Raw genomic sequence first — 12,546 nt, forward strand, 5'->3', positions numbered from 1 at the left:
TGGTGGACTAAATCCTTGGGGAACACCAAATAGCAACAAACGCCGAGATGTCTGTACTCTATATACTTCTTCCACCATCTCCTGTTTTTTCCTTTCTTCTGCTTTCTATGTGTGTGTCGCCTGTAGTGATATCAATAGATTTCTGTCTTAAAAACCTTTTTTTTCACTTTCCCTTTCCTTTTCTAATCATGTATTTATCAATGTAAATGGACAGAGGGACTTGACTCCACCATTTGTTGATGATGGCCTCATTGAGGTTGTTGGCTTTAGAAATGCTTGGCATGGAATGGTTCTTCTTGCTCCAAATGGGCATGGGACACGGCTTGCACAGGTTTGGGATATTAATTTGTTCTTTCAAGGATAAAGGCGTGTATATATTATGCATGCACATTTATAGACATACCATATAGTGATATTCATATGTAGATTTCACGTGTTATCTTTTATTCATACATGATGAAGGAACGTATGAAAGCATGACCTGCTAAAACTTGAGATGCCTTCCTTCTTTTGAATTTTTTGGTTACATTTCCCTGTTTGTAGGCACATGGTATCCGGTTTGAGTTTCATAAGGGTGCAGCTGACCACACATTCATGAGGATTGATGGGGAACCATGGAAGCAGCCTCTCCCCGTTGATGATGACACAGTTGTGGTAGAAATCGCGCATCTTGGCCAAGTTAAGATGCTTGCTACCCATGATTGCAGATCCAAAAGTGTACACGACCCTTCAAGTCATGTCAATCATGATTGTGATGACGGAGATAGTGATGGTGAAGAGGAAGATTCGGTCGTGGAAGAACAGAGGAAATTCGGGGCAGCAGACACATTCAAAATTCCCGAGGAAGTTGACATTTCACATATCAGTTGATTCTTTAATCCCAACTTTTGTTCAAAATCTTCTTCTGTGACAACCACCATAATGATTTATGTGATATATATAGATGGAAAATGGTTCTTGTGAGTTGTGAGATATATTATGACATTGACATTTCAGTATTTTGCATACTAATTTCTTGATCAATCACTGTGTAAATGTGAGTTGAATTTCTTAGTATATGATTCTGGAAATGATGGGAGATATCTCTCTATTGTAACTTGAAATTTCAAGAAAATTATTATTTGCTATGTGATTCTGTAGATATTTTTAAAGTTGTTATTACTACACATATTTAAAGTGTAGCATTTGTTTGATAATAATGATATCTTATAAATTATTGATAAAGTTTTAACTAAAAAAAAAAAAGGAGTTATATTTTTCACTTACACTAACTACACACAATATCATTATCATAATCTCGATTATTAATTTTTAAAAACATTATAGTATTACCCTACTAAATTAATAAAGTAAAAATATAAAGTAATTAACCATGTTAGGTGTGTTTGGTATAGAGAAAATGTTTTTTCATGAAAATTAAAAATATTTTTTTGAAAAACAAGTGAAGGTCTTACTTATTTTCTAATGAATGGTATGTAAGTAAAAAAGTACAGAGTGAAATGCGGTGAGGAGTAAGCATTCGTGGACTTAATTTTCTCCCATGAACTATTTGAGTCAATGAATCAATTCTATCCAAAGCTTAAGATAATGGGTATAAATCGAAAAAAAATTCATAAGTAATTATATAAAATATAAATATCCAATAGGGATAAAATTTTACACTTAGCAAACATGGATATTTTCAAGTTATATGACATGTCTATGTGTCAAGTCTTATCCTTTAACAACACCTTGATGAGGTACAACAATTATAATATTTTATGAAAAAGGTTTCACATGCTTATATCATCATTCCTCCAATACTTGTGGAGACAACATGGGTGCAATCTTGGATAAACTTCAATTGAAGATTAAAAAGATACTGAGTTCGTTCGAATCTCACGAATCTTTATTTAGCTCCGCATCTGCTTATAGAAGTATTACAATAGGTGATTAGAGTGTTGATGTTTTGCTTTCTACTTTCTAGAGTAGGAGGAGTGTAGTTTTGAAAAAGATTGTTGAAATGGATTAAATTGTAAATGTGAAAGGTGCCAGAGTTAATTTCTTTAATTATAAAGATAATTTAAAATTACTCAAATTTTAAAGGAGATTGGAGGCAAATTCTATACGAAAAAGAAGAAGATATTTTTACCCCCTTAAATAAGGAGATTTTCACAATAAAATTTTTTATGTTCCTATATTTCGTAATTTATTTTTTATTTAGTAACTAGAGAATTTGATTCTTCAACACAATGGATAATATGCTAAATGGAACACCCTTCATTCACACTTTTAGTTCTTATATATTCGTAGTTGAAATTTATCATTTCGACTCTAATGTAAACTTAACAAATCAGACTAACAAATTCTATACTACCATAAAAAATTACTTAGGAATAAATTGACTCAAACATCATCGTTATAAAAAAAAAAACATGAATATATACTGCTGCAAATGTATATAACTTGAGTACTCAGACAGTAGTGATAAGGTGGAATCTTTTGACAAGCTGCAAGCCTTCAACTGTCTTCTGACCAGAAAATATATTAATCTTTTATAATTTAGATCCTTTCTCCAACGTTTATAAATTATATTTAACTTTTATATATATTTATAATTTTAAAAGAATGTATTTTTCTTTTTTAGTGATTCTTTAATTAATTCAACTTTTTGCATGATATCGTTAAAAACTAAAATTACAAGATTATATTTTACTAGTGAGGTCTGATAAGGTAGAGTACACGTAGACTTTATGTTCACCTCAAAGATGAGGTAGAAAAATTGATTTCAATGACGTTCAACTCAAGACAAAAACAATCTGAAAAACATAACGGAAGTACAAGATATAATAAATAGTATCAAAACAATACTTTAATAAATTAATATGGCAAACAAACTACACAAAATAATAGATCATAGTAACAAAAATCAAAGAAAAAAAATTCTACAAGTATATAGTCCTATGACTACTAGTAAAGCCAACAAGACAAAATACTCCTATCTACTAGTATGGACATGCGTACTTTAATTTCACATATCTCTAATTTAAGATTACAAATTTTAAAAAACTTATTTAATTTTTAAAATTTCATAATAAATCAAACGGAAAAAGGACAAATATATCTCCGAACTATCATAAATGGTATGCAGATACCCACCGTCATACTTTTGGGACAGTGATGTGCCTTTCCTTCCAAAAAATAAAGCATATATGGCGTTCACTCTAACGGAAGACTAAATAGGGACATGTGACACAATCTTATCCGTCGACCCGATATTTAATAAATATTGGGTCGGTAGATAAGATTATGACACGTGTATGTCCGTTTGTATAAAGGATATATATGCTCTAGTTTTTGGACAACATGAGCATCAATGTCCCAAAAATATGACTGAGGGTATATGCATATCATTTATGATAGTTCAGAGATATATTTGTCTTTTTTCCCTAAATCAAAACATAACAATTGAAACGAGTGTACTACATGATGTAGCATTTACGCATTTGAAATGATGCATCGACTCCTTTTTACAACTATATATATGAAGCAAACTTGACTTCATATTATATATCCTCTCAAAATTAAACAATTTTATTGCAGAGAGCAGAAATATATATGATCAAATTAATTATTCCTAGAGCAAAAAAAATAGCAGAAGAAGCAATTACAGAAGTGAAAGATAAATACAAGAGATGTGAATCTACTAGTAGCAATATCAATGATACGACGCCGTCAGATAAAGAGGAATTTGTTGAAGGAAAGATGAAAAAGAGGATAACAGAGGAATCACTCAGAATTGTTATGTATTTGAGCTGCATTTGGGGTCCTAACTAACTACTCCTTTTGTACAGCGTCATCTTTCAGATTTCGAGATTCAAATAAGTTATTTTATTTTTTTATATCTTTTAAGATCTCTTTGTGAGCTATACTACTTTTTACGTAGGGATTAAATATGTAAATTTTATTTAAAAAAACTTAAAGACTTCATGCATGAATTCATGATCAAAATTAAACTGTTTGACTTTCATAAATCGAACTAGGCCATATAAATTAAGGGGGAACTTAGCTGAGAAGTATAGATTCATACGAGTCCAGTTATTTTCATCGAGATCCTTCATATCAAGAAAATCATTAAATATCTATAAATAATTGATTGTAAAGCCAATTATTATTGCTTATTAACTTGAAGCCGATATAAAATCCATAAATTTCAAATCCTGAATGGGTTCAAGCATATGAAATCCAACAAATCATAAATTTTTTAGCAATAATATTTGCTTGAAAGAGAAGTATTTAATTTAATACGATTTCCAATATGAATATCATAAAAGCATCATTAAAGAAATGAAAATTCACTGAGTACAATAATAATTGTAATAATGAACTCAAATACAATAGCTTTCACTAATACAATGTTGTTTCATACTTCCTTTTTTTTTTATTGCTATGTTTTGGTGTAAATATTTTTCTCAGAATGAAAATTATCAATGGTTATTTTTCTTGATGTGTAGTTCAATCCTTTTTGTGATGTATAATATGTCAGAGGGAGACTCAGATACCAAAATGAATTACAATAATCTTGGATTTATTTATTATTTATTTTTAACCCCCTCCTTTTAGGAAGCTTCCACTTTTTTATTCCGTTCATGATTCAGGGTGGAGGGTGTTTATCGTCTATTTAATGGTAACTGACAAATACATTAAGATAGATTACAATTACCACCGAAGGTTGCGATGTAGCGATAAAAGTACTTTCACCTTTAGTTAGAAGTTTCAATTCAAGTCACTTCTCTTGGGTAGAGAGGCTTAAGCACCCTGTATGAGTCAAAAATTAGAATTTGACATTTGGACCTATCAAAAGGTGACATGTGGCAATCGAGATATAATCGAATCCAACTCAGTAGGAATGACACCAGGCACAAAGATTGCTTTCTACCACGCAAATCCAAATTAATCAGGTCAATAAATTTCAAACACCAGATAAACTTACAATCTAGTTAACAATCTCGATCACTTGCTAAAGAACAAGTTTATCCATTCATATTTGCAAGATTCAAAGTGTGTTTCTCCAGAAACTGATCATGGGAAATAGATACAAATACAATGGCATGTGACATGTACATTCTTAAAAAAACATAAATTGATGTCTGGCTTCAACTGCTGTAACCGGATACAAGCATAAACATAACAAGCCAAGCATGCCAAGCAAAACAGTGAAGAACGCGCACCGCCTTCTATGTGGAGTTGAACTCATCAAATCCGGCTTGAATCTCTTCCGAAAATGTATCTTCTTACCCAATCACCAACCACTAAGTACCTCGTGCGCCAGCTAACTTGCTTGCTGAAATGTAAATAAAGATATCAGATTTAGGCTCTTTGAATACAGAAGGAAGAAACGATACACTCCCTCCGTTTCATTTCATGTCTTGGTTTGACTGGACAACGAAGTTTAAGAATGTAAAGACTTTTGAATCTTCTAGTCTTAAACTAAAGTTGTAACATATATTATACCAAAAGATATCCTTCTTAATAACTAGAAAGATGGATTATTTTTTTTAGAACAGACTAAAAAGGAAAGTAAGACGCATATATTAATATAATAAGCAAGTCATACAAAAGCCGTCAATTATTACCTTGCATACACTGAGTACCATAGCCACTGTGTGCTATGGCCCATAGAAACCCAGTCCCCGGGAAGTTCTGCTGCTGCTTGATCTCCACCTAAAGGAGCGAATTGCCCTAAATGGCGATACCTGAAATGGAACATATCATTAAGCCAAGGACCACTGAGAGAGAGAGGATTGATGCCTATGTTTGAAACAATTAGATATTCGGTCATGGTAGCATAACAAAATTATTGTGAATGAGGATGTATCTATTTACTGATAGGAAAAGGAGGTTAGAAGCCAAGATCATAGAGTCAATAAACAACATGAGCAGCGAATAACATTGAAGACCTGGCTGATAAGTGTAAATTCGATGGTTTTCAAACACACTGCAGAAAAGAAGGCTGAAATGATAAAGGGCCAGTGACCACATTTCTGATCTTTTTGTCAAAGTCACAAATGTTTTTAATAAAAGTGATTGAATTTATTGTAAAAACACACCAAAAACTATCCCTTTTTCGCGAATTTCATATCTCAACCATCCAATGGTCCTTTTTCCTCTATCATCATATATAAAGCGGATCAGGCCAGCTATCAGTTGTTCCCTTTTCCTACCTAAACTATCACAATCTACTCACCTAGGTATGTTTTAATACATAGATGGTGATAGTTTAGATAGGAAAGTCGAACAGTTGGTAATAGTTCAGGTTGGAAAAGGGAACATATGATAGTTGGGTTGTGAAACTTGCGAAAAAGTGATAGTTCAATGTGTTTTTGATCATTATCTCAAAAAGTTTTTGTTGTATGGAAGAACAATTTCTTGAGAATGAAATTCTGGTCATATTTCAGCAGTTAGTTATCCCAGTATGCTTACATGCAACAAGGAAAATAATAAAAAGAAAGTTTCAAAAAAGGTGAGTATATATACTCGAAGGGAAGAAATTCATGACGTCCAGAGCTTTTAAAATGGCGAGGTCCTTCAGGATTACTTTTGCATTGATCCCAGCGGTTTAAGCATCTAGAAAGATATGTACCTTGTTGAGCAGCAACCTAAAGCATGTGAAAAGATAAGAAATCGAACTAAAGCAGAATACTGAGTGAAAAGCTATGTTGCTCGGATTCTTCAAACATATCCACGAAAAGTAGTGCAGTTTTTATATAGAACCGACAAGTGTGCGGTAATACTTTTGGAGAGTCCAAGCAACATAGGTGAAAAGAGAAACAGGGATGAAATACGAACAACGGAAGAAGTACCTGAGCAGTGGCAGGTAAACTTTTCATCTGTGAATCTACATGAGAAAGGGCCAACTTAAAACCTTCAATATCTACCTCCTCTCTTTCATTTCCCTCTGAATCCCTGAATAAGTCTTTCGCCTCTAACAAATGTTTGTTCTTCAGATATAAGTCCACTTGAGGATAACGGATAATTATGTCTTCCAAAACATCTCGGAATTCCTCGATGCTTAACGTTCCAGAATCATCCTTATCCGCAGCTTTAAAAATGGCCGAAATATCTTCCTAGACCGCGTAGTTTCGCAGAAATGAAATTTTAGGGGAGATATAAAGCCAATAAAAATAGCGTCTTGAAAACATAATTACGGAGAATATAAGATGTATGATCATCCTCATGCAGCATATATTTCATTCTTCAGTAGTTTCTTTTCTATTTGACTTAATAATACTGTTAAGATGCCAAATATTTAACCATGGTCAAAAAGTTTGAAGTGATTAACAGCAAGGACAGAAACTAAAAATTATTGTACGTCGAGTAACATCAAAATTCAAAAGTGTTGGTTTGAGATGGCACAACAAACTAGCATCATTAACCATATGAACCATAAATCATGGACTATTAACTATCAATATCTGGAAAAAATTTACCACAGATAAAGAATTGAATATACTATAGATCAAAAATTGATCAAATATTTGAGTAAGTTATTGGAACTAAGGCTTCTTTACCATTACTTTACGTTGATCTATAGATGCACAATCACCTAGTGCGTACACGTTACTACAGCCCTTCACTCGCAACCATTCATCAGTTGCTAGAATACGTCTTTTTTCCTGCAAAGGGGAAATGAAAAAAGTTAAATGGTGATTAATTAATTAAACTCAAAAAGAGTAACTTTTTAAGTATACATTTAGTGCAGAAACCTCCATGAAACACTAAGAGAAAGGGAATGCCAGATACCTGGCCAACTTGCTCCATGAAATCCTTCACAAATGGGCGGGTACCAACTCCAGTTGACCATACAACCATCCCATAGGGTACTTCAACGTGTTTTCCGGTAGATTTTACTTTCATGTTGATGAAATGATCAGAGACACTAGTGACACGGCAACCTGTCGAAACCTCAATTCCATCTCTTTGAAATTTCTGTTCAGCAAATGAGCTTATTCTTTCATCAAATCTGCAGAGACACAAATTTGCGATTTCAGGGTTGTTGATTAAAAATGCTTCTGAAATTGTCTCTTAACTGAGTGGAAATTACAACAACAACGCCTTAGTCCCAACCAAGTTGTGGTCGGTTATGTGAATCCCCACTTCTTCATTTAAACTCATTCTAAGTCGCGAACATGAAATATACTTTATTAGGAAGTGCATGCGAAGTATAACAAATGCATGCCCACAAGAAGCACATTGTATGAATTAAACTTTCTTCACACCTCTTTCTTCCTTACTCTCAAATCTTTCAGCACAACATCGACATCAAAGAGGCTGTAGCATGCATTAAAAGTGCAGTGGTAAAGTGAATCTAGGAACGGTGCATCTTACGTGTTCAGGATATGATCTCCGGACTGGATAACCGTTATCTTCACAAAATCCTTAACTGAAGGATATATTTTAACCAAATCCTCATAAACATAGTCATGTAGCTCAGCAGCAAATTCCACTCCAGTTGGACCCCCGCCAACTATAACAAAATGGAGGTTGGTCCTTCGCTCTTCTTCACTTAGGCCAGGAATGACAGATTTTTCAAAACAATCTATTACTGTCCTCCGTATCCTTTGAGCATCTTCAACTTCCTGTACGAAACATGATTCATTTATTTTTAAAGAAAAGAAATTTTATACTTCAAGAAAAATAAGAGATGTCTCAATCTGATCAGGTTCAAAAATGCATACAGACACCTCCCTTGCAGGAGTAAAAAATGTCATTCGAACTCTCAAGAAATATCGCCAGGTCAGTGTTGGATCCTCCAAAAGTAGTGTATTGTTGGAGGATCCAACACTGTCCAGCAATATTTTTTTATATTTTTTTTGAAAATGGTAATAATCTGTCCAGCAATATTTTAAGAGAATCCGAGCAACATAGGGAAGAAATGTCATGCATCCCCAACTAAGTTAAGAAAGGCTTTATGGAAGAGAATCCTACCTTCAGAAAGTGGCAATGTTCCATAACACCTGGTGTGTTAAAAGTATTTACTTGAGCTCCTACTGCGACAACCAAATAGTCATATTGTAGGGAGAAATCATTCTGTCCTGCCAAATTATCATTGATACCAGAACGGCAAGATACTGTGCGGTTTTCTGGATCGATCTTCAGACATTCTGCTTCCCAGAATTGAATTTCTCCACTTCTCTGCCGGACCAATTAACAAAAATTAAACAATAAGAGACAGAAAAATCTTCAAAAGAAAACAAGACAGCCTTGGAGAAACTTTAGCACATACTAAATGTAATATTCCCCGGATCAGGTTAGAACAATCAAAAACCAAGTGAAAGAGGAAGCATTGAAGGAGCAAAAGAATCTTTCTAAGATGCAGTGCACAAAGCTATACTATTCATTCCAAATCTTGTGAGTACAACATAAAAATACAAACAACATGCAAGCAAGTTCCGTATCATAATTTCCTTACCTTTTTTATTATGTTCCGAACCGGCTCTACTATGCTTCGTGCCTCAACTGTCCCACATGTGACACTAGGTAACAATGGTGTAAATGCAAAATAGTTCCGCGGCGAAACCACTTGAACATCATATGAAGAAATATCAACATCTTTTAGGAAGCTGGTACCACCCCATCCTGTTCCAAGCACCACTACTCTCTTCTTCTTAGACTCTGGTTGATTCTGTTCAACAACTTGTTTTCCACTCTCTACATTTGATTCCGCATATACCAATAGACCTCCAGTACTGTAACAACCAGAAGAAAAATATAAGTAGCAAAATCCTCTACCAAATATGGATGAAAAAGATCAGTCTTTAAAGGAACCACAACATTTCATTCATTAAACATCAATCCTTCAAGTGAGTCATTATAGTTTAGTAGGTCTGTTTATAAATGCATTTGCTCCCGTTGTGAATTCTATAAACGTAATTCATTGTATACAACTTAAGAGGCATATATCTAGGACTATAGAAACAGAAATGACGAAGTAAGAAATCCATAACAACCTAGTAATCAGAGAGAGAAGTTTCCAGAGCCAAACCAGTTCATGTCTAACTTATTAAAATAAATTGTTATCCACCATGTTTTGTCCAGCTCAGCTCATTAAAAACTCTATTCCCACTTTTAAATCCATGCTACACAATTTTACCTTTGTAGAGCATCTGATTTACTCGAGCTATACTCCACAAGAATTAAAAAAAGAATGGCCACTAAGAGTTTACATTGTTATATACAAATTCACATTATTCAAACCAGCATGTGGAGTCATAACAACAAACGGTCACCTAAAAAGATATAACACTTGAACTTAACTCAATCTCGAAAGTTAACTCACTAGGAGGATTGCCCAAGTCCATATAAGCAAACCATTAGTCCATTTCCTAAAAACTCTAACTCACTCTAACACTTTCATTTAGCTTCTCTGGATCTAAGAGTAAATGACAATATGTTCAAGTGTCAAAACAAATTCAGAGATTCTCCTTTCAGTACAAAATCAAGAACCCAAAAGGAGAAGATGAAGAAAAATGGCTACAAAGAGCTTAGCTAAAATATGTGAAACCCCTCATCTACTTTTTGTTCAAAGATTGAAACTTTATCAATATTTCTGTCAAATCTTGATTTAAGCTAACTAGCTAAGAATAAAATGAGTAATGAAACAAATGAGATTAAAGTGAATAAGCTCTTAGGAGTTGTTTTGTTAAAAGTCATAGTCATATTACACAAATAACAAACAAGTTAATGAAAAATCATCAAGAAAAATAAAATAAAATGAAGTCACTAAAAAATTTAACAAAAATGAATGGATCAAAAAGAATAACCTGACAGAACAGAGAACCAAAAGTTTAGAATAAGAAGAATGGCTATGAAGAACTTTGCTTAAATATGTGAAACCCCTCATCTTCTTTCTTTTTTCCTCTTAACAAAAATTGTTCAAAGATTGAATCTTTTCTCAGTATTTCTGTCAAAATCTTGATTTAATGGATAAAATGAGTAATTATGAGACAAAGGAGTGGTGAAAAAAAAAGAAAGGAATCTTAGTACAATTGTGTCATTATATGAGTTGTCTGAAAATGTTACAAGTTCGACAACTTTAAAAAAATTGTGAATTTTGGTCCAAACTAGGGGATTTGAGAATTAGTTTATCCAAGTCTTCTTTTTTTTATTAGTTAATCTTTTTTCATAGTCTTATTTTTTTAATTAGATGTTCCCAAATTGATGGTTTATCTAAGGTTTATACATGTGACACATCTTACAACTTATAATTTAATATTCCTTTGGTTCACTCACAAGCAACCTTCTCATATATTGAATTTGCTTAGTATATAATTTATAATAGGGAAAAGGGCAATGACTTTGTGTGAGGAATTATTTTATTGTGAGGCACAACTATTAGTATTATTAGTTGTGTAAGGAATTATTTTATTTATATTATATTATGATTTGTGGAATTCATGTTTTGTTTTTTTTCTTGGCCTTTTGTTTTTCCTTCTTACTCTTCTTCTATTTCCTCATTTTATTTTTATTTAATTTTGAAATCAATTTAATAACCCCTCTTAGTTTGTACAGATGAAAATAATTATTATTATTTTATTTATTTATTTTAACAGAAAATATTTTTTAAATTATAATTTTTATTATTATATAAATAAAGGCTATGAGCATAAAAAAATTCAAGTTAATTCTTTGAACGGCCACTTATGTCATGAAAATTGACTATTAAAATTATTTCTATTTCTTTTTCTCTCATTTTTCATTTATTGTACGTTAAAAATTTCCGCCTTTATATTTCGTGTCTTTTTAATTTCTACTTTTAGGAACCATTTAAACATAAAATTTTATTTATAAAATAATTTTTTACTTTATTTTAAAATTGATTTTTGACCATGAAAATTTGAAACACAATCTTTTTTTTTAAGGTATATTTTGAATATAAAATAATATCTTCATACAACTAGTATAAATTGTGTCTCACACGTAGTAAATTTTTTTAGGAAGTAATGGTCTAAAATTGGCAAAATGGTCTGATGGACCCATCTACTCATATGTGTTTGTATTCTGGACCCTTCTACTTAACTATTTGTCAATTGAACTATTAAACTCAATAAAACTCTATGTTTTAAGCACTTCTGACCGTTGACCAAACTTATGTGGCAACTCAATTATTGAGTTGGCACAAATGTGTGATGTTACTCATAGAAGGAGCGTGAGAGATCAAATTTTAGACTAAAAATATTTTTTTTTCTTTTTAAAAATTGAATAAAAAGATAAAAAATAAGAAAATTAACTTTTGTTCAGTTCTTTCTTCTTTTCCCACCCCACCCATAAAATTTCTTTTTTTTCTTTCTACTCTCAAACCCCCATTTCTCTTCTTTCTCCCCTTTCCGATCCTTTCCAATTTCTTGTTTCTCTTTTTTTTCACATTTCCGGGAATAGAAATGAAATTATATTGTTGTTGTAGATCTGTATTTTCCTTTTATTTTTGGGGTAATTTATAACCCATAAAGTAATAAAGATTCAACAATCTTGAAAGATGAAAAGTGATTGTTGAATGTCTTTGTGAAA

General features: G+C 32.4%; 2 protein-coding genes across 5 annotated transcripts in view; one reads left to right on the forward strand and one right to left on the reverse strand.

The window, feature by feature from the left end:
* LOC102590752 (diacylglycerol kinase 5-like) overlaps positions 1-1,129 on the forward strand; it is an 8,226-nt gene extending 7,097 nt beyond the window's left edge. For all 4 annotated transcript variants that reach the window (XM_006365933.2, XM_006365934.2, XM_006365931.2 and 1 more), the window contains exons 12-14: positions 3-49; positions 215-331; positions 544-1,129. In XM_006365933.2, coding sequence (XP_006365995.2) covers positions 3-49; positions 215-331; positions 544-870 — 491 coding nt within the window. In that variant the 3' untranslated portion in view covers positions 871-1,129. The remainder of the gene's footprint in view (positions 1-2; positions 50-214; positions 332-543) is intronic.
* A 3,856-nt stretch (positions 1,130-4,985) lies between these two features.
* LOC102591773 (external alternative NAD(P)H-ubiquinone oxidoreductase B1, mitochondrial-like) lies at positions 4,986-10,947 on the reverse strand. The gene is given in 10 exon segments (NM_001287925.1): positions 4,986-5,323; positions 5,616-5,735; positions 6,517-6,638; positions 6,843-7,106; positions 7,551-7,655; positions 7,783-8,002; positions 8,368-8,618; positions 8,968-9,174; positions 9,452-9,728; positions 10,803-10,947. Coding segments are annotated over 10 exon segments (1,734 nt in total). The 5' UTR covers positions 10,883-10,947; the 3' UTR covers positions 4,986-5,235.
* Between the last annotated feature and the right edge of the window lie 1,599 nt (positions 10,948-12,546).

The sequence above is a fragment of the Solanum tuberosum genome, unplaced genomic scaffold (assembly GCF_000226075.1).
Source record: "Solanum tuberosum cultivar DM 1-3 516 R44 unplaced genomic scaffold, SolTub_3.0 scf00599, whole genome shotgun sequence".
Classification (NCBI taxonomy): Eukaryota; Viridiplantae; Streptophyta; class Magnoliopsida; order Solanales; family Solanaceae; genus Solanum; species Solanum tuberosum.